The following is a 22,555-nucleotide window of genomic DNA, read 5'->3' as shown; positions in this document are numbered from 1 at the left end:
CTCTGGGATGCAGGGGTGGATGGTATCATTTGTTCTGGGGTTGAGACAGAGCAGTTAGCATCTATAACTACTCACCCCTTGTTGAGACAAAGATTGCAGAGTGCTTATGCATCTAACCAAACACACCCTGATAGAATGGATTAACACTGCCATCCACACCATGTGGGCGAACATGGGAGAGCTCCCAGATATTGACTCAAGTGATGAGAGAACTGGGCATGAAGCAGTTGATGTTTAACCTAAATACCTGAGGCTCAGATGACAAGCATTTCATAGGTAGCACGTGAGATGCTATTTTGAACAATGCCCCGCTCACCTCTTTTGGATATCTGTATTCTGCACCCTATGTGGGGTGCCACATCTATGAGGCCACCTTGATGGTGGCTACCTTGGGAGAAATAGAGGATGGTGGCCAGCTAAAGGTTTTAGGAGTGTGAAGATCCAGAAGGGGGACCAATCTGGTAAAGACCCTGTCCAGGTGATGTAAATGCAGATGTGGGCCGATTTACTGGCAGTGGGAATTGACAGAAATAAAATTGATAAACAGCCCAATGCTGTACTCCTAGAGGGGCTTCCCAGGTGGTGCTAGTGGTAAAGAACCTGCCTGCCAGTGCAGGAGACATAAGAGACACAGGTCCGATCCCTGAGTCAGGAAGACCACCTGGAGGAGAGCATGGCAACCCACTCCAGTATTCTTGCCTGGAGAATCCCATGGACAGAGGAGCCTGGTGGGCTACAGTCCATAGGGTTGCAAAGAATTGGACATGACTGAATTGACTTAGCACGTACTTCTAGAGTTATGGAAGCGACTGAGAACTGAGCAGAAGTTTACCAAATGGGAGACGCATACACAGCAAGAGATACGGCAGTTCAGTTAAAATATTTTATGGTGCCCAAGGGTGCTCCTTCAGATGGCCTTTTCCACCTTGAATAGGGCTCAGGCCAACATGCCTGCCCACAGTGCCCAAGAGGGGACGGGAGGCCCCACGTGGAACTTGCTATTCACTGGTCACTGGCTAATATACAGAGTAATGGCCCTGGTTGACACCGGTGCCAAATGCAGGCTTATTTATGGCGAGCCAGAAGAGTTTCCGATCATAGGGCACACACTGATGGCTGTGGCAGTCAAGTGGTTAAGGTAAAAGCTGTGTCCTTACATTTAGAAATTGGGTGACTCCCTGTGCAGGTGTATACTGTGTATGTGTCCCTGATCCTAGAATATATTTTGGGGATAGATGTTCTGCAAGTCTTAATGTTACAGACCTCCGTGGGGGACTTTCATCTCTGAATGCCTGTGGTGAAGGCTGTTGTGAGGGGCTATACAAAGCATCCCCCACAGTTACTGCCAGCGCCTTGGAGGGTGACAGCTGAGAGACAGTATCACCTACCAGGTGGCTATGAAGAAACGGGCGCCACCATTGCCGAGCTGGCAAAAGTGGACATTGTACAACCCGCCTAGAGTCCAGTCCATTTAACTCCCCCGTGTGGCCTGTTCGGAAGCCTGATGCTCATGGGGGATGACTGTGGATCACAGAGAACTAAGTGACGCGGTGCCACCTATGCATGCCCGTTGACACTTACCACCGTGTAGTGGACTCAGCTAATGCTTTTTTCTCTATAGCTATAACAGCTGGGAGCCAGTGTCACTTTGCATTCACTTGGGAGGGATGCCAGTGGACGTTCCAGGTCCTTCCCCAAGGGTACCTGCATAGCCCAACTATATGCCACAGGCTGGTTACAGAAGACTTGGTCAAATGGAAGCATCCAGCATCAGTGAAATTGTTATGTTGATGTTGTGTTTACTGTAAAGGCTATGTCCTGTGAAAGCGGTGTCCTTTGTGTGTCCTTACATTTAAAAAATGTAATCATGTGGGTGACCTGTGAACAGCACAAAATCCCCTCCTTGAAGGGGTGGGCCTGATGCCTGTGGGGGCTTTTGCAGGTAACATGAGTTCCAGGTTGCATCTTGGGTGACGAGTGCTATTTGTTGTATCCTATACTGCTGTTATGGGATGTGGATCCAAGGGTCAGCATCAACTCACCAAGGGACTATCATGGAAGATGGACTGTGCATGTATTGTGAGGCAAAAGACCCTGCAGGGATGGAATGTAGGAAGGAGCAGTTAGCCAAGATGGCGGTGGCCGGGTGCTCTTGCCCTACGGCCTCTCACCCCACATCCTGTAAACCGTGACGTCACATGGTTATGTAATAGCTGAGATCATTTATAGCACTGTGCCTGTGCATCAGGATATACTCACTTGGCCACGGGGCCACTTTTGTTCTGTGTGCCTGTATAAGCTCACCTGAAAAGCCCTTGCAGCTGCATTTTGGCTGTGTCTGCTGGGTCAGCCATCAGAGAATACAGCATGGCTGTGTTACAGCTGCCTTGCGAGCCCAGAGAGAATAAATGTGTCTGCAGTTCCTATGGCTCCTCAAGTTTCCTTCCAGCTTCTTCACTCACACCTTGCCCACCCTGGGTTCAGTGAACGGTGTGAGAAGTGGGACACTTGGTTTCCCCACTTTAATAAATGTTTCTAGCGTCTAAAATAGAAACGCTTGCTTCTACCTTCTCCTCAACCCTCCCCTCCTCTTAATCCGTGGTGAAATATGGCAAAGTCTAGCTTCAAAAGCAACAGCAAACCAACCCTGGAATCAGTTCACACTTACTCACCACTGTGTCCTGTCTGGACTTCATTAGGACTCTAGTGAAGGATAGTTTTGCCTTAGAGTTCACACTCCTCTATTGGGCTGCACCCCACAGGCCTCCAAGGTCTGTGCTCCGTGCAGCTTCCAGACCAAAGAAAGAGCTTGGAGTCCGTGACAGAGACTGGCTTAATGGATGGGGGAGCTTGCCTGTCTGAAACAAGTCCTGGAGTGACAGCCCAGCATGTGTAGTGGATGGCATGGCAGGCAGGACAGGGTGGCAGTCTCTGCTCCAAAATGAAAAATTCAATAGAAGAATTTGAAGAAATTTCTAGAAAGCAGAACAAAAAGACAAAAGAGGTAGAAAATAGAAAAGTTAAAAGTCTTAGAAGAAATTTAAATGTAAATTATGAGAAAATGTCCCTAAAACTGAAAGACATGTATTTCTATATGGAAGGGATTCTCAGCACAGTAAATGATAAAAGACTCGTATATCAAGGCATATCATTATGTGATAAAGTACATGATTTATCATGAATGTTACTTCTGTCAAAAAAAAAAGACATCATTCTGAACACCATGGATAAAGTGAGGATTAAGAGGAAAGAATTTACATTCAAAGGATCAGGAATCAGAATAGCGTTGGAGTTTGCAACAGCAACATTGGAAGCTAGAAAACCATGAAACAGTGTCTTAATTCCTGAGGGAAGATGATTAACAACTCAGAATTCTGCATCTAATGCAGCTTTATTTGTATTGGTTTTGGCTGCACTGGGCCTTCATTGTTGTGTGCAGGCTTCTCATTGCTGTGGCTTCTCTTGTTGCAGAGCACAGGCTCTAGGGTGTGTGGACTCATAGTTGTGGCACAAGGGCTTAAATTGCCCCATGGCATGTGGAATCTCTCCGGACCAGGGGTCAAACCCATGCCCCCTGCATTGGCAGGCAGATTCCTAACAACTGGACCACCAGGGGAATCCTCGAGTGTAGCTTTTAATCAAGTATAAGGGCAGAGTAAATTTTTCAGACATACAAGGATTGAGAACGTGATCTTCTGTGACCCGTTTTCTCAGGAAGCTGCTAAAGGAATGTGCCCCAAGAACGTGGATAGAGCAGTGACTCACTGCAGAGATGGGGAAGGGGATTATCAGGGAGCGAGAAGTTCTGGGGTGACAGACGTGCAGCAGGCCCAGACAGCAGCTCGTCCAACTGTAGCAGCAAGATTCTATCTTGCTGGGTCCTGGGAAGGGGGTTTCCAGGAATTTTTTTTTTTTTTCCTTTAGGGAAAAAAAAGACTTAGATTAATTTTCTGGCATTTGAGTATTTGGAAACTGATAAATTATTTTCACTGACATCATAGAATACATGGAAAAATACAGCACACAAGGAATCATTCATAAACAACTAATTACTGATTTGCCAGAAATTGACTGTATTGTGAAGATAAATGCTTTTGGGTGGAAGTTAGGTTGTAGGAGTTAGTGCTGTGTAAGAGAGCTTAATTCTCATATATTAAGAGTGCATAGATGATTTTTTAAATCAATAAATTGAAAAATAGCAGTATAAACATATTATTTAGACCTATGTAAGTAAACAACAAGAAAAAGGGCTAAAAAAGATGAAAGCTATTTGTTTTTAATGAATAAAATTGGGAGAAGTGGGTAAGGTGCGTTAGGGACTACCTATTTTTCACTTACTGACCTTTTGGTACTGTTTGATTATTTTTAAAGATAATAAAAGTATATGCACGTGTTACTTGATAAAACTTAAACAAATACTAATGACAGATTCCTTTAAGAGCATTAGGGTTAAATGTACCAGTAAAAGGGAGTCAGGAATAGAGAAAAAAGATGTAAGCTTATCTTTTGTTTTAAAGGGGATTCTCAAAACTTTATTTCTGTTTTTTTGTTTTGTTTTATTCTAGGGCTTCAAAAACAAACCAAAAAAGATGGGTCACATAAAGGCAGACTTGATTGATGTTGACTTAATCAGAGGTGAGTTCTAAAGTTGACTTGTTTCTTTTAGGTATATCATCATGTTATTTCCTTGGAGTGCTAAAGATTCTTCTTAGATATCGTCTCTAAATTCCCCAAAGTAGTGTTCTTCCCTCATCATTCAGGCTTTAGCCTTCTTTCCCCTTTGCTTAATGTGGCTATGTAAATTGCAAGGTTTCCGTGAGGGTGAAAGAGAGATGAATTTGGAGACCTACTGCTGTGAAATGAAGAAAAATGTATTGTATATCATTCAAAGGAGGCTGACTGAGGTTAGTATATGTTTGGAACATCTAAGTGGATTCTTTTTAACTGAACAAGTTATGTGCTAATTTTTGCTCGCACTTGTTTTTAGTGTAGTGTTACAAGTGGGCGTTCGTGTATGAAAATGTTTGATGTTTTGTTTTATGTATATTTAAAGGCTCAACATTTGCCAAAGCCAAACCTGAAATTCCATGGACATCTCTGACTCGGAAGGGGCTTGTTCGAGTTGTGTTTTTTCCACTTTTCAGCAGTTGGTGGATTCAAGTTACCTCTTTAAGAATCTTTGTTTGGCTGCTACTGCTTTACCTCATGCAAGGTAATTGGAGAAGTTTGAATAAACTATGAGTTTCTTTTTGCTGCTTATGCTATTACATCATGCAGACCTTCCTGTTCTTATATTTACCCTTTCATTTGATGGTTTCATGTACAAAAAAATGAAGGGACATTCACTATTTCGAGATCATCTTAAATTTGTTTGTTCAGAGAGAGCAGATATGATTGTCTAACTCTTCTCTCTTCAATTTCTTTCCACCTGTCTCATTGACCAGACCTTTGTAAACTTTTCTTCTGACTGAGCCTCGAATCCTCAAGGTTAGATCCCAGATTCTTTTCTCTAGGTACTCTTATCAAACCTTGTTCCTTTAACAAGGTGATTCTCAAAATAATATCTTCAAACTGACCTCTGCTGAACTTCAGGCTTGTAAAGTGAAAGTAAAGTCGCTTAGTCATGTCCAACTCTTTGCGACCCCATGGACTATAGCCTACCAGGCTCCTCTGTCCGTGGGATTTTCCAGGCAAGAGTACTGGAGTGGTTTGCCATTTCCTTCTCCAGGGGATCTTCCCAACCCAGGGATCAAACCCAGGTCTTCTGCATAATAGGCAGACGCTTTACCGTCTGAGCCAGCAGGGAAAACATAGGCTTGTAAAGCCAATTGCCTATTTGACATTTCCATATGAAGATTTAATAGGTATCTTGAACTTAAGTTATATTTGGATATAATTGAATTTTAATTTTTTTACAATCTTCTTTTGTACATGCTAAACTGGACATGGAACAACAGACTTGTTGCAAATAGGAAAAGGAGTACGTCAAGGCTGTATATTGTCACCCTGCTTATTTAACTTATGTGCAGAGTACATCATGAGAAACGCTGGGCTGGAAGAAACACAAGCTGGAATCAAGATTGACGGGAGAAATATCAATAACCTCAGATATGCAGATGACACCACCCTTATGGCAGAAAGTAAAGAACTAAAGAGCCTCTTGATGAAAGTGAAAGAGGAGAGTGAAAAAGTTGGCTTAAAGTTCAACATTCAGAAAACTAAGATCATGGCATCTGGTCCCATCACTTCATGGGAAACAGTGGCTGACTTTATTTTTTGGGGCTCCAAAATCACTGCAGATGGTGATTGCAGCCATGAAATTAAAAGACAGTTACTCCTTGAAAGTTATGACCAACCTAGACAGCATATTGAAAAGCAGAGACATTACTTTGCCAACAAAGGTCCATCTAGTCAAAGCTATGGTTTTTCCAGTAGTCATGTATGGATGTGAGAGTTGGACTATAAAGAAAGCTGAGCACCGAAGAATTGATGCTTTTGAACTGTGGTGTTGGAGAAGACTTTTGAGAGTCCCTTGGACTGCAAGGAGATCCAACCAATCCATCCTAAAGGAGATCAGTCCTGGGTATTCATTGGAAGGACTGATGTTGAAGCTGAAACTCCAGTACTTAGGCCACCTGATGTGAAGAGCTGACTCATTTGAAAAGACCCTGATGCTGGGAAAGGTTGAGGGCAGGAGGAGAAGGGGATGACAGAGGATGAGATGGCTGGATGGCATCACCAACTCAATGGACATGGGTTTGGGTAGACTCTGAGAGTTAGTGATGGACAGGGAGGCCTGGTGTACTGCGGTTCATGGGGTCACAAAGAGTCAGACTGAGCTACTGAACTGAACTGATTCTTCAGATCTCCCCCCATTTCATTAAATGATTCCATCAACCACCCAATTTTCAAGTGAAAAATTAAGTCTTCCTATTCTACCCTAATGGCTCAGAGGGTAAAGAATCTACCTTTAGTGCAGGAGACCTGGGTTTTATCTCTGGGTTGGGAAGATCCCCTGGAGAAGGGAATGGCTACCTACTCTAGTATTCTTGCCTGAAGAATTCCATGGACAGAGGAGCCTGGTGGGCTGCAATCATGGAGATGCAAAGAGTCAGATGCAACTGAGCAACTAACACTTTCACTCCCTTCTACTCTGTTGTCAACTCTCACATCCCATCTGTAACCATGTCTGTAAGTCTGACCTCCAGAATATGTCTTAAGCACCTAACCCAGTCTCTGCTGCCACCATCATAGGCCACAGCCCCAGCATCCCTTTGCCTTGATCACTGGAACAATGTCTATTCTGAGTTTTCTTTCTACCCATCATTCTTTTCACAACAGTTAGAGAAATCTTTTTTTTTTTTTATGTGAAATCTCTTGTTTTTTTTTTTTTAATTTTTTATTATTATTATTATTTTTTACTTTACAATATTGTATTGGTTTTGCCATACATCAACATGCATCCGCCATGGGTGTACACGTGTTCCTCATCCTGAACCACCTCCCTACCTCCCTCCCCATGCCATCCCTCTGGGTCATCCCAGTGCACCAGCCCCAAGCTTCCTGTATCCTGCATCGAACCTGGACTGGTGATTCGTTTCTTATATTATACATGTTTTAATGCCATTCTCCCAAATCATCCCCCCCTCCCTCTCCCACAGAGTCCAAAAGACTGTTCTATACATCTGTGTCTCTTTTGCTGTCTCACATACATGGTTGTCGTTACCATCTTTCTAAATTCCATATATATGTGTTGGTATACTGTATTGGTGTTTTTCTTTCTGGCTTACTTCACTCTGTATAATAGGCTCCAGTTTCATCCACCTCATTAGAACTGATTCAAGTGTATTCTTTTTAATGGCTGGGTAATACTCCATTGTGTATATGTACCACAGCTTTCTTATCCATTCATCTGCTGATGGACATCTAGGTTGCTTCCATGTCCTGGCTATTATAAACAGTGCTGCGATGAACACTGGGGTACACGTGTCTCTTTCAATTCTGGTTTCCTCAGTGTGTATGCCCAGCAGTGGGATTGCTGGATCATAAGGCAGTTCTATTTCCAGTTTTTTAAGGAATCTCCACACTGTTGTCCATAGTGGCTATACTAGTTTGCATTCCCAGCAACAGTGTAAGAGGGTTCCCTTTTCTCCACACCCTCTCCAGCATTTATTGCTTGTAGACTTTTGGATCGCAGACATACTGACTGGCGTGAAATGGTACCTCATTGTGGTTTTGATTTGCATTTCTCTGATAATGAGTGATGTTGAGCATCTTTTCATGTGTTTGTTAGCCATTTGTATGTCTTCTATGGAGAAATGTCTATTTAGAAATCTTTTGAAATGGAACCTATATCACATTTCGCTGCTTAAAACCCTTTAGTGACTTCTTATTGCTCTTAGAATAGAAGCCCAAACCTCCTCACCAGGGCCTCCAGTGCCCTACGTGGTTGCTCCTCTGCTGAACTCTCGGATGCCATGTCTTAGCACTTTCTTCCTTGCTCACTGCAGGCAGAGGCCTTTTTCTTTTCCTCACCCAGGGCTTTTCTTTCTGATTGAAATAATTGTAAGGTTTTTCACATGACTCTCTTTTCTCTCATCTTTAAGATCTGCACTCAGATGTAGCTTTCATAAACTTGCCGTATCTGTACTTTCTAAATAGTCCTGCCACCCCTCAGTCACTGTCACAGGGGGGGACTATGTGTCACACATCACTACCTGATGTTTTCTCTCTTCTCACTATGTATAGGGACGCAGTGTATGCTCTTCACTGTACTCTGTTGCTTATCAGAAACACTTCCTGAAAGAGGGCAATGTAGATATAGTGATTCCTGAGCAGATAGATGTGAATTAGAAGAAAGAGTAGGTGAAAGGGGAAGGTTGGGTTAGGGTGATAGAATTTGGGGTGATTTTTATTTTCTTTTATATGCATCAGTTTTTTAAAATTGTCTTCAAAAATATAATTTAATTGCTGCATAATGTTCCATCATGTGGACACACCATCATTTCATACTATTAAGTTGACCAAAAAGCTTTCTTGGGTTTTCTGTTAAGATGTTATGGAAAACTTTAACAAACTTTTTGGCCAACCCAATATTTTAAAGTCTGTATGGATTTACCATACAGGATTTACCATAAACACTTTTTATAACTATTTAATATTCCATTATATAAAAGTACCATAATTCACATAAGCTTTCTCATTTAGTGAACATTTAGGTTGTTTTTAGGATTTCCCTATTAATTAATGCCATCATGAACAAAATTTTTCATATATTATATATTTGGAGTTTATTCTCTGAAATAAAATTAACAGATCAAAGACCTTAAAGATATTAAGGTTTTTAGTGCATATAGTGAAACTGCTGGTGACAGTTCTTTTGGAAAGTAGTAGATTGTGTTTTACCACAATCTTATCAGCATTATCATAATTTAAAAAATGTTACCTAATTTGATATACAAAAGTTAGTATTTTGCTTGTTTAATTTGCATTTCTTTGGTTACTTATAAGGATGAAGTTAAATATTTTTCCACATGTTTGTTATTAAAGAATTTCCTTTCTTGTTGAGATAAATTATATATATTAAATTTTCACATATGCTGTGGTGCATTTCTGGACCATATATTCTGTACCATCAATTTGCCTGGTTATTTTCATATCAGTGCCATATTTCTTTAATTACTGTAGCTATTTAATATATAGTAACATTGAGCAGGACAAGTATTCCTCGATTACTCTGTTTTTTCCAACATTTTCTCTTAGGTATTCTTACTTGCTTACTTTTTGCAAAATAATTTAGAATATTGTATCATGATCAAAGACCAAAAAAAATTGAAATTTGGACTGGAACTCCCCATACCCCACTCCAAAATATAGATATATATTTGGAGGGAATAGAGAGAAAATTGGTATTTTTCTCCTTTTAGTCAAGTCTTCTATTATATCTTTTTGTAAAGCTTTGTAGGAATTTATTTTTTTCTTACAAAACTTGCTTAGATCTTGTTAAGCTCATTTTTTTTTCCATATGGTAGAATACACATAAAATTTACCATCTAACATTTTTAAGTATACAGTTCAGTGATACTAAGTCTATTCACGTTACTAGTGTGCTATTACCACCATCCATCTCTAGAGCTTTTTTCATTTTTCCAAATTGAAACTCTGTACTCTTAAATCAATAACTCTCCACTTCCTCCTATCCCCAGCACCAGACAACTACCATTCTGCTTTCTGACTGTATGAATTTGACTCCTCTAGCTATCTCACATAAATAGAATCATACTGTATATCACTTAGCATAATGTCTTCAGGATTTATCCATTTGTAGCCTGTGCCAATATTTCTTTCCTTTCTGAGGGTGAATAGTAACTGACTGTGTGTATAGACCACACTTTGTTTATGTATGTCATCCATCAGAGGATGCTTGAAAGTAAAAGTTGCTCAGTCGTGTCCAACTCTTTGCAACCCCATGAACTATACAGTCCATGGAATTCTGGAGTGGATAGCCTTTCCCTTCTCCAGGGGAACTTCCCAACCCAGGGATCGAACCCAGGTCTCCTGCATTGCAGGCGGATTCTTTACCAGCTGAGCCACAAGGGAAGCCCAAAACTACTGGAATGGGTAGCCTATCCCTTCTCCAGGGGATCTTCCTGACCCAGGAATCGAACCAGGGTCTCCTGCATTGCAGGCAGATTCTTTACCAACTGAGCTATCAGGGAAGTTCCATATTAAAGGAAAATAGTTTGCCTTTATTTTTGTTGTTGCTGCTTTAGGTATGAGGCTTTTTATTTGCTTATGTATTTTTACTAGTATTTGCTCTTATATTTGCAAGATTTTAGTTTGTATTAAAATTGTTATAACCAGCCGTTTTCTAAACTCTCATTTTTTCTAACAGTTTTTCAGTGCTTCTCTAGGATTTTCTAATTATACAGCCGAATTGTTAGTGTAATGAAAAGTTGGTCTTTTACCATACATTTGATTTCATAGAATTAGTCTACATATTTAGAGCAGTGTTAACAGGAAGAGTGGTCACCCTGTTTTGTTTCTGTTCAGAATGTCTTCATTAATATGATGCATGTTGATTTTGCTTATATGTTCTTTAGTATATGTGCTGTCAAAGTGAGTACTACTTATATATTCTTTTTTTTTTTTTTTTTGGTTGGTTGCATGTTAACATATTTTTACATTCCTAGTATTTTAGTAAAGATTGACATTTAAGATTAATACAAATCAGGAACAGATGTTTAATTTTACGGAATGTGTTTTCAGTTCTAGAATTGGACCAGACTTCACATGTTAAAGGCACAGTCCTTCCCAAGATACCAGCCTTACTTTGGGGATCCCTAGGGCTATCCTTGGAGAAGGCAATGGCACCCCACTCCAGTACTCTTGCCTGGAAAATCCCATGGACGGAGGAGCCTGGTAGGCTGTAGACCATGGGGTCGCGAAGAGTCGGACACGACAGAGCGACTTTACTTTCACTTTTCCCTTTCATACATTGGAGAAGGCAGTGGCAACCCACTCCAGTGTTCTTGCCTGGAGAATCCCAGGGACGGGGGAGCCTGGTGGGCCGCCGTCTATGGGGTCACACTGAGTGGGACACGACTGATGTGACTTAGCAGCAGCAGGGCTATCCTTACTCTGATCAGCCTTTCAGGGTCCCCCACTCATTCCCTCAGGTTTGATAATTCACCAGAATAACTCAAAGCATTCAGGAAAGTGCTGTATTTACAGTTTTATTATAGCAGAAGGATACAAATTAGGAGAGACGTACAGGGCAAAGTCTGGGCGGGCTCCAATCAGGAAGTTTTTGTCATCTTTAGGGATGTGTTACCTTCTATCCCTGATGGATAGCAATATGCACAAGGTATGACCAACCAGAGAAACTCACCCAAGCTTTGGAATTCAGAGTTTTCATTGAGGGTTTATTATGTAGGCCTGGTTGATTGAGTCACTGGCCATGGAGTTAAACTCAGTCTTTAGCTCCTGTTCCCTCCCCAGAGATCAGGGTGATATAATGTAGTTCAGAGCCCCAGCCCTCTAATTACATAGTTGGTATTTCTGGTATGGCTACTCCTATTCTTAGTCATTTTATTGGCATATATTACCTGGTGTGGTCCGAGGGACCCACCATGAAAACAAAGATACTTTCCAACACTTGGGAAATTCCAAGAGTTACCTCCCAGGAATCAGGGACAAAGGCCTTTTACACAATTGGTAATTGAGATGACATGTATGCACATGATCAAAACTACATCCTATTAAAATATTAAATTTCATAGATTCTGTCTAAGTCAGCAATTCCTTAAGTGCCTAACATGTCTGTGCCAAGTACACTTTTAGGCTCAGAAAGATTTCCTACTCTCCTTCTAGCATAAACCCTATGTGGTCTTGGTGAATTATTCTCTTGCTATATTATCAAATTTACATTGAAGTATTTTAATCATTCATTCAACAAATAATTGCGTGTATACTCTGCGCCAGATACTGTCTTGGTATGGCAGTGAACAAAATAGACAAATATCCTTGCCGTCATGGTACTTAACATTTTAGAGGTAAATTTGTATCCATATTCACAAGTCTGCAAGGTCTGTAGTTTATTGTTTTCTTGCTGATGTTGTGTTTGTTGGGTATCAGTTTGTTGTTCAGTTCCTCAGTCATGTCTGACTCTTTGCAACCCCATGGACTGCAGCATACCAGGCTTCCCTGTCCTTGACTGTCTCCTAGAATTTGCTCAAACTCACATCACTGAGTCAATAATGCCATTCAACCATCTCCTCGTCTGCCTCCCCTTTCCGTTGCCCTCAGTCTTTCCTAGCATCAGGGTCTTCAGCAGCAAATAGTCTCTTCACATCATATGGCCAAAATATTGGAGCTTCAGCTTCAGCATCAGTCCTTCTAATGAATATTCAGGACTGATTTCCTTTAGGATGACTGCTTTGATCTCCTTACTGTCCACGGGACTCTCAAGAGTCTTCTCCAACATCACAGTTCAAAAGCATCAGTTCTTCAGCGCTCAGCCTTCTTTATGGTCCAACTCTCACATCTTACATGAATACTGGAAAAACCAGATCTTTGACTAGATGGACCTTTGTCTGCAAAGTGAGTGATGTCTCTGCTTTTTAATATGCTATCTAGGTTTGTCATAGCTTTTCTTCCAAGGAGCAAGTATCTTTTAATTTCATGGCAGCAGTCACCATCACAATGATTTTGGGGCCCAAGAAAATAGTCTGTCACTGTTTCCATCTTTTCCCCATCTATTTGCTGTGAAGTGATGGGACCAGATGCCATGATCTTAATTTTTTGAATGTTAAGTTTTAAGCCAGCTTTTTCAGTCTTCTCTTTTACCTTCATCAAGAGGTTCTTTAATTCCTCTTCGCTTTCTGCCATTAGGGTGGTGTCATCTGCATATCTGAGGTTATTGATATTTCTTCCAGCAATCTTGATTCCAGCTTGTGTTTCATCCAGCCTGGCATTTCACATGATGTACTCTGCATATAAGTTAAATAATCAGGGTGACAATTTGCAGCCTTGATGTACTCCTTTCCCAATTTTGGACCAGTTTTGTTGTTCCATGTTTGGTTCTAATGGTTGCTTCTTGGTCTACATACACGTTTCTCAGGAGGCAGATCAGGTGGTCTGGTATTCCCAGCTCTTGAAGAATTTTCCAGAGTTTGTTGTGATCCACACAGTCAAAGGCTTTAATGTCAGTGAAGCAAAAAGTTTTTCTGGAATTCTCTTGCTTTAACTATGATCTAGTGGATGTTGGCAATTTAATCTCTGGTTCCTCCACTTTTTCTTAATCCAGTTTGTACATCTGAAAATTGCCGATTCACGTACTATTGAAGCCTGACTTGAAGGATTTTGAGTATTTCCTTGCTAGCATGTGAAATGAGTGCAATTGTGTGATAGTTTGAATATTCTTTGGCATTGCCCTTCTTTGGGATTGGAATGAAAAGTGACCTCTTCCAGTCCTGTGGCCACTGCTGAGTTTTTCAAATTTGCTGGCATATTGAGTACAGCACTTTCACAGCATCATCTTTTAGGATTTGAAATAGCTCAGCTGGAATTCCATCACCTCCACTAGTTTTGTTTATAGTAATGCTGCCTAAGGTCCACTTGACTCACACTCCAGGATGTCTGGCTCTAGGTAAGTAACATACCATCATAGTTATCTGGGTCATTAAGACCTTTTTTGTACAGTTTTTCTATGTATTCTTGCCACCTCTTTTTTAATATCTCATGCTTCTGTTAGATCCATACTGTTTCTATCCTTTATTGTGCCCATCTTTGCATGAAATGTTCCCTTGTTATCTCTAATTTTCTTGAGATATCTAGTATTTCCCATTCTATTGTTTTCCTCTATTTCTTTGCATTGTTCACTTAAGAAGGCTTTCTTATCTTTTGTTGATATTCTTTGCAACTCTACATTCAGATGGGTGTATCTTTCCTTTTCTCCTTTACCTTTAGCTTCTCTTCTTTTCTAAGCTATTTGTAAGGCCTCCTCTGACAACCGTTTTGCCTTTTTGCATTTCTTTTTCTTGGGGATGTTTTGGTCACCGCCTCCTGTACAATGTTGTGAACCTCCATCCATAGTTCTTCACGGACTTTATCAGATCCTATCCTTTGAATCTGTTTGTCACTTCCATTCTATAATCAGAAAGGATTTGATTTAGGTCATACCTGAATGGCCTAGTGGTTTTTCCCTACTTTCTTCAATTTAAGTCTGAATTTGGCAATAAAGAGCTCATGATCTGAGCCACAGTCAGCTCTAGGTCTTCTTTTTACTGACTGTATATAGCTTCTCAATTTTCAACTGCAAATAATATAATCAATCTGATTTTGCTACTGACCATCTGGTGATGTCCATGTGTAGAATCTTCTCTTGTGTTGTTGGAAGAGGGTGTTTGCTGTGACCAGTGCATTCTCTTGGCAAAACTATTAGCCTCTGCCCTGTTTCAGTTTGTACTCCAAGGCCAGACTTGCCTGTTACTCCAGGTATCTCTTGACTTCCTACTTATTTGCATTCCAATCCCTTATGATGAAAAGGACATCTTTTTTTGCTGTTAGTTCTAGAAGGTCTTGTAGATCTTCGTGGAACCATTCTTCTTCTTCGGCATTAGTGATTGGGGCATAGACTTAGATTACTGTGATGTTGAATGGTTTGCCTTGAAAATGAACCAAGGTGATTCTGTCGTTTGTGAGATAGTATCCAAGTACTGCATTTTGAACTCTTTTGTTGACTATAAGGCCACTCTATTCCTCTAAGGATTTCTTGCCCACAATAGTAGATATAATGGTCATTGGAATTAAATTTGCCCATTCCTGTCCATTTTAGTTCACTGATTCCTAAAATGTCGATTTTCACACTGTTTTTTGAATGTATAATAATTAGAATTTATTTAAAGTGTACAATGCAATGCAACTGACATATATATATATATCTGTGAAAATATAATCAAGGTATATAATAAATCAAGGTAATGAGCAAATCCACCCTTCCCCAAAGTTTTCATTTGCCCATTTATAATTCATCCCTCTCCTCTGTCTCCTTTGTTCTCTCTTAGAAATCACTTATCAGCTTTCTACTAATACAGATTAGTTTGCACTTTCTAGAATTTTATATAAGTAGAGTAGAATTTGTGCTCTTTTTTGATTGACTTAGTAGGAAAATTATTTTGAAATTCACTCTTGTTGTTGTATGCATCAGTACTTGATTCCCGTTGCTGGGTAGCATTCCATTTTATGAATGGGACATTGTTTATATTTTCACCTGTTGATGGATATTTGAATTTTTTTCAATATGGGACTATTACAAATATAACTGCTATGAATATTCAGATACAAATGTTTGTGTGCACATACGCTTTCATTTCTCTTGGCTAATACCTAAGAGAGTAATGACCTGATCTAAAGGCACTCCCAACATTCCATGTCTTTCCTTACTCCCAAGTAATGACCCTGGGCACTTTGCCTGTTGTATAAAAACCTTGCAGTTTTCTAGGTTCATTTAATTCCCCTACCCATTACAAATAGATGGGGAAACAGTGGACACAGTGTCAGACTTTATTTTTGGGGGGCTCCAAAATCACTGCAGATGGTGATTGCAGCCATGAAATTAAAAGACACTTACTCCTTGGAAGGAAAGTTATGATCAACCTAGACAGCATATTCAAAAGCAGAGACATTACTTTGCCAACAAAGGTCTGTCTAGTCAAGGCTAAGGTTTTTCCAGTGATCATGTATGGATGTGAGAGTTGGACTGTGAAGAAGGCTAAGTGCCGAAGAATTGATGCTTTTGAACTGTGGTGTTGGAGAAGACTCTTGAGAGTCCCTTGGACTGCAAGGAGATCCAACCAGTCCATTCTAAAGGACATCAGCCCTGGGAGTTCTTTGGAAGGACTGATGCTAAAGCTGAAACTGCAATACTTTGCGAAGTCTTCGCATGCAATACATGTGAAGAGTTGACTCATTGGAAAAGACTCTGATGCTGGGAGGGATTGGGGGCAGGAGGAGAAGGGGACGACAGAGGATGAGATGGCTGGATGGCATCACTGACTTGATGGACATGAGTTTGCGTGAACTCCAGGAGTTGTTGATGGACAGGGAGGCCTGGCGTGCTGCAATTCATGGGGTTGCAAAGAGTCAGACACGACTGAATGACTAAACTGAACTGAACTGAACCCTTTGCAATACAGTTGCCATATGCATTATAAGTTCATATATTATAAACCCCACAAGATAACAATTTTTGTTTTAAATCAGCCAATACATTTTAAGTAGAGTAAAATGACAAATTGTGTTTAATTTTACCAAGGTATTTACCATTTGCAATACTCTTCATTCCTTCTTGAGGATCCACATTTTAAGGATTAGAAGTAATGCAGGCCTTTGGTGAGAAATCCTTAGTTTTTTAATCTGAAATATTTTTGTTTTACTGTTGCTTAAAGGTTATTTTGTCCGAGCAGAGAGTGGAGGGTGGTACATGTATTGCTGTTGTTATTTTCCAGCACTGCTGCGATGTCTCAGTGTCTTCAGCCCCTTACTCCTTCGATGTTCACTCTTGCCATCTCCTGTTTGACTATTTCCAATTTACCTTGATTTATGGACATAACATTCTAGGTTCCTATGCAATATTGGTCTTTAAAGCATCGATCTTTACTTTCACCACCTGACACTTCCACCACTGGGCGTCATTTCCGCTCTGGCTCAGCCTCTTCATTCCTTCTGGAGCTATTTCTCTCTTCTTTTCCATTGGCATATTGGACACCTACTGACCTGGAAGGTTCATCTTTCAGTATCATATATTTTTGCCTTTTCATACTGTTGATGGGGTTTTCAAGGCAAGAATGCTCTTCAGGGTATTGCTGCTGCTGCTGCTGCTGCTAAGTCACTTCAGTTGTGTCTGACTCTGTGCGACCCCTTAGACGGCAGCCCACCAGGCTCCACCATCCTTGGGATTCTCCAGGCAAGAACACTGGAGTGGGTTGCCATTTCCTTCTCCAATGCATGAAAGTGGAAAGTGAAAGTGAAGTCGCTCAGTAGTGTCTGACTCTTCACGACCCCATGGACTGCAGCCCACCAGGCTCCTCCGTCCATGGGATTTTCCAGGCAAGAGTACTGGAGTGGGGTGCCATCGCCTTCTCTGCTTCAGGGTATTAGGGAATGAAATTAATTTTTCTCCACATAGAAAAGTTCATATAGCACAAGAATCATCTTTGTGAGCAAGTCTGAAAGAACTAATCTGTAAACTTGTATCTGGAAGTTTTGGGAGATAATTTGTAATATTTTTCTGTTTCTTTCATTTTTTATATCTTTGGACATTTCGCACATGCAGAGAGGCAATGTAGCATAGCAGTTAACAGTAAGGACTCTAGGAATTCCCTGTCGGTCTAGTGGTTAGGGCTCCATGCTTCCACTGCAGGGGCCTGGGTTCTGTCACTGGTCTGGAAACTAAGATCTCACATGTCACACTGTGCAACCCCCACCCCGCCCCCCACCTCTCAAAAAAGACTCTGGAGCCTAGCTGCCTGGGTTCAAATCTTAAATCTACTAATCGCTACATATAACTCTGGGCCTTGGAAAATACTGTTCCTCTGAGCAGAGCAACAGTACAAAGGATTATATGACAGCTAGTTGTTTTGTGGTGGAAATATCTAGAAATACCTAGACTATCGTCTTGCCAGAAAGGCATATCCTCTGGACACATCATTTTTCACTTGCTCTGTGATGCAGGGCTTCAGGTTTTCACCCAGCTAATGTGCAGGTGGATTGTATTGAAGGAAATTATGTGCTTTCACCTGTATCCTTTTTACATGATAGATTTTTGGAGAAATAATCTGTATGATTATTAGAATTGATTTTAAAGATGAGCCCTAATGGTTTCCATTTTGAAACCTTTTCCTTTCAGTGATAGCACTCGTGTTATATTTTATGATGCCTATCGTGAATGTAAGTGAAGTCCTCGGACCCTTGTGCCTTATGTTACTCATGGGGACTGTCCACTGTCAGATTGTGTCTACTCAGATCACAAGGCCATCAGGGAACAATGGAAATCGGAGAAGAAGGTGAGATGAGAAGTTACACTTGTGGTTGTGTATTTTCTAGGAGAGGCATTGTAGAACAGAATCTTGAAGTAAAATAATAAAAAGCCTTCCTCTTTTGCGTATATTTTTCATTATTTTTTTTGGCTAGAAGAAATTGAGTGCTTTACTTTTACTTTTCTCCCTGATGCTAAGAAACTTTGTCATAAACTTTTAACCGGGAGGGGGTCATTGAGTACAGTTGTTTAAAAGGATAATTTCTATACTGTATTATTCCTTACTAAAATTTTCCTTAAATGATGATTTTTGTAAAGCATTCTTCACAATTCAGTCTTAAAATTTGGTGAAAATTCACTATATACAAGGATCTTAGTATGTCTGATTAATGGTATTAATATTCTTAACTTTTTTCAATAGTAAATAAAAAGAATTGATTTCTACATGTTCTAAACTTTTAATAAAGATTTAACTTTTCTACACATTGGATTCATGTCATGTCTTTACTGATCATGTGCTGTGTATGGGTTTTGGAACTGTTAAACGTTTTTAAAGTATATATGGTATTATCTTCCACAAGTCATCTTTCCTCAGAGTATTGATAGGTTTTTGTTCCCCCAAGGAGTTTAAGATTTTTTCATTTGGTGCAAAGAATTTCAACATATTTATACTTATTTTTGAATGTTACTTTCTAAACATGTTTTTTTTTTCTCCCCAGAAAAGAATACTCCTTGAAAATTCAGTTTAATTTATTTAATGTTTTCTAAAGAAATTAAATATTTTGCTGTGTCTCATTGGTATTTACAGGATATATCTTTTCACTGCATAGGATAGCCAAAAAAAAAAAAAAAAAAATGATTGCTTGCTATTATTTCATGTTTCCCTGATTAAATGTGCCAAATGGGTAGATTTCTGACATCCATATTTAAAGAAATTGTTCTTTTTTTTTTTTTTAGTGTTTCCTGAAGACTATTGGTCATATAGAAGAAAATTTTCCTGCTAGTAATATTTTTGAATAGCAGTTCTATTTCTTTAATGAATGAACAAAATGATACCCTTTGGTATCTTTGGAATCTGTTTTTGCCCTTAAATCAGAAATGTTCATGCATAATGTATCCTCATTATGAGAAGTTCATTATACTTAATTTCAGGTGGTAAATGGTAGGGATATTCTAAGCAGAAATAGAAAAGGTCTTGAATAATCTGAAGTTGTTGAAATATTTTTTTGTAGAAAATTACGAAAAACTGTGAATGGTGATGGGAGCCGAGAGAATGGAAATAACTCCTCTGATAAAGCCAGAGGAGTGGAAACTTTGGAATCTGCACCCCTTAATGGTAGTTTTTGGAGGACTCTCTTTGGCAACAGGTGGGAAGTCTTATTAATACTTCCCAATTTTCACATTTTCACCAAATTAATACTTATTAACACTTCCAATAAAATGGAAGTTTTACGTGTTTTTGTGTTCACTTTAGTGTTTGCATAGTACATAACCTGATTAGGTTTTAGGACTATGCAGTGTGAGCATATTATCATAGTGGTGTGATTTTAAAAGTTCTAGAGTGGTTTTCTTACAGTGTCACCAGTGTCTGCCGTATTACCCATGAGTCCAGTTACCTACCATAAAAGTGCCCTTCTGTTTGATCTTTAGTGGCTTTTTAGACCACAAGATTACAGAAATATAAATACTCTCAAAGATTAAATATTTTAAGCCATATTGGCAAATGTCTTGAGAGAAAGAAGAACTTTTAAGAGATGACGTATTTTTCAGTGTGAGAGCTGATTCCTCTTTAGATGTGGGATGCAGGGCAGGAGGCTGCTGTCAGTGGGCTGTAGGACAGAAAGGGAGATGAGTCTAAGACAACTTCGACCTCCTGCATGATTTTGTAGGTCATGACAGCGGTACTGTGACTCGAAGAAATACTTATTTTTGTCATATATTAATGTTTGTGACTCAAAAGTAAAGTGTTCTGCAGCTTCATTTTTGAAGACAAATTGTGTCCACCTATTTTTCTAAAGATAAGTTGAAGCATTTGAGTTCTTTAGCTGAACATTGTGCTGGGCACTGCACTTTCCTCTTCTCAGTGATTTACCGTCTTATTAGGAAAGTAAAACTAGCAGGTATGAGGTAGTCACAACAATGTAAAAATACCGTAAATGGTATCATGCTGACTAAAGGCCATGCAGTTCAGCAGATGGAATGACTATTCTGGGGTGACACAGTCGGCAGGAGTCACGGAAGAGCTGAGAGTTACTGGGCTTTGAAGGACGGAAGAGGGAAGGACATCCTGTGAAGTGTAACAAACAGGCAGTGTGAGGGAGGGGTTGGCTTTGTGTTTGAGAGGAAGACTGTGAACCTACTTCCTTGCAAAACCAAAAAGAACAGGATTCCTCTCAATCAACTGACCCAAGTCTTTGGAGACTAGAGAGAGAACTATATTCTGGCTTCCTACACCCTTAGGAAAGCTGGAGAGCCTGAAAAACACGATTTCTGAATCTTCTTGATTTCCAGATTAACATATTCTACTCCTCAGAAGAAAAGTGGTTTCATGAAAGATACTACTTTCAGAAAACTAATTATTAATCATTTTTTTTCCTTTAAAAAAATAGGATGAAAAGAGTTAAATTAATATGTAACAGAGGGACGGAAACTGACTATGATTCAGGTTGTCTGCATCCTATCATCAAGAAGAGACAGTGTCGACCAGAGATCAGAATGTGGCAAACAAGAGAGAAAGCAAAATTTTCCGATGGAGAAAAGGGCCGTAGGGTAAGATTTAGATGAGTATAAGTATTACCTGGTCCTTTTCTTGTGTAAAATTTTCTATTCTTAGACTCTGCTAAAAGCACACAATAGATTCTAATAGATTTGTGGCATTTGAAATGTAAAACCAAAGGACATGAAAAGGAGAACACCATGAAGAATAATATGAAGATTTTACCTTATTCTTCCAATTTCTAGGGCCAGAGCTTATTGTTATATCTGCCCCTGGTCCAGACTTAGGAGGAGGCTGGTAGATTCAATGAACAGATTGGTGTAGAGGCTTCCATGTCATCTTCCAGAGAGGCAGGAATAGTGTGTGTTAAGGTTTGGGAAAATATTTTTATGTTTAGATAGAGCTATTATTCTGCTTTGTGTCTAAAAATAACTATACTTTTGTGTTATAGTCATGAAATATTTTCTATTTGTTAGACTGTGGCATTTATGAGTTATAAAAAGCTAATTTTTTTTGAGCCATTACTGCAATCAGGCACTATTCTAAGTGATTTACATGTAATAACTCACTTAATTCTTTCAACAGCTCTGTGAGATAGATGCTTTTATTTTTTTTTAATGTTTTAACTGAAGGATAATTGCTTTACAGAATTTTATGGTTTTTCTGTCATACATCAACAAGAATCAGCTATAGGTACATGCATGTCCCCTCCCTCCCAGACCTCCCTCCTCTCTCCCTCCACCTCCCACCCCTACAGATTGTCACAGAGCCCTTGTTTGAGTTCCCCGAGTCATACAGCAAATTCCCATTGGCTATCTATTTTACATATGGTATTGTAAATTTCTGTGTTACTCTCTCCATATATCTCCCCTTCTCCCTCCTTTCCTTCCCCCATGTCCATAGCTCTGTTCTCTATGTCTGTTTCTTCATTCCTGCCCTGAAAATAAATCACCAGTGCCATCTCTTTAGATTCCATATATGTGTGTCAGAATACGATATTTATATTTCTCTTCTTGACTTACTTCACTCTGTTTAATAGGGTCTAGGTTCGTCCACCTCATTAGAACGGATTCAAATGCATTCCTTTTTGTGGAAGGAACTCCTCAGGAAGGCTGAGTAGTATTCCATTGTGTATATGTACCACAGCTTCTTTATCCACTCATCTGTTGATGGACATCTAGGTTGCTTGCATGTTCTAGCTATTGTAAATAGTGCTGCAGTGAACATTGGGGTACACGTGTCTTTTTCCAATTTTGATTTCCTCAGGGTATATGCCTAGAAGTGGGATTGCTGGGTCATAT

The 22,555-nt window shown here is 39.8% G+C and overlaps 1 protein-coding gene and 1 non-coding gene across 2 annotated transcripts in view; one reads left to right on the top strand and one right to left on the bottom strand.

The window, feature by feature from the left end:
- Positions 1-22,555, top strand: part of PHTF1 (putative homeodomain transcription factor 1) — a 73,877-nt gene that overhangs the window by 24,533 nt on the left and 26,789 nt on the right. The window contains exons 4-8 of the mRNA XM_086391956.1: positions 4,566-4,635; positions 5,054-5,212; positions 18,410-18,566; positions 19,771-19,905; positions 21,148-21,307. Of these exons, the coding sequence (XP_086248082.1) occupies positions 4,566-4,635; positions 5,054-5,212; positions 18,410-18,566; positions 19,771-19,905; positions 21,148-21,307 (681 nt within the window). The remainder of the gene's footprint in view (positions 1-4,565; positions 4,636-5,053; positions 5,213-18,409; positions 18,567-19,770; positions 19,906-21,147; positions 21,308-22,555) is intronic.
- Positions 5,735-5,806, bottom strand: TRNAN-AUU (transfer RNA asparagine (anticodon AUU)). The gene has a single exon. It is a non-coding gene; the product is annotated as a tRNA-Asn (tRNA).

The sequence above is a fragment of the Bos grunniens genome, chromosome 3, assembly GCF_055505025.1.
Source record: "Bos grunniens cultivar Pamir isolate PY7600 chromosome 3, Bosgru_T2T1.0, whole genome shotgun sequence".
Taxonomy (NCBI): domain Eukaryota; kingdom Metazoa; phylum Chordata; class Mammalia; order Artiodactyla; family Bovidae; genus Bos; species Bos grunniens.
Note: the sequence above shows the minus strand (reverse complement) of the source record. Positions and strands in the feature narration are given on the sequence as shown.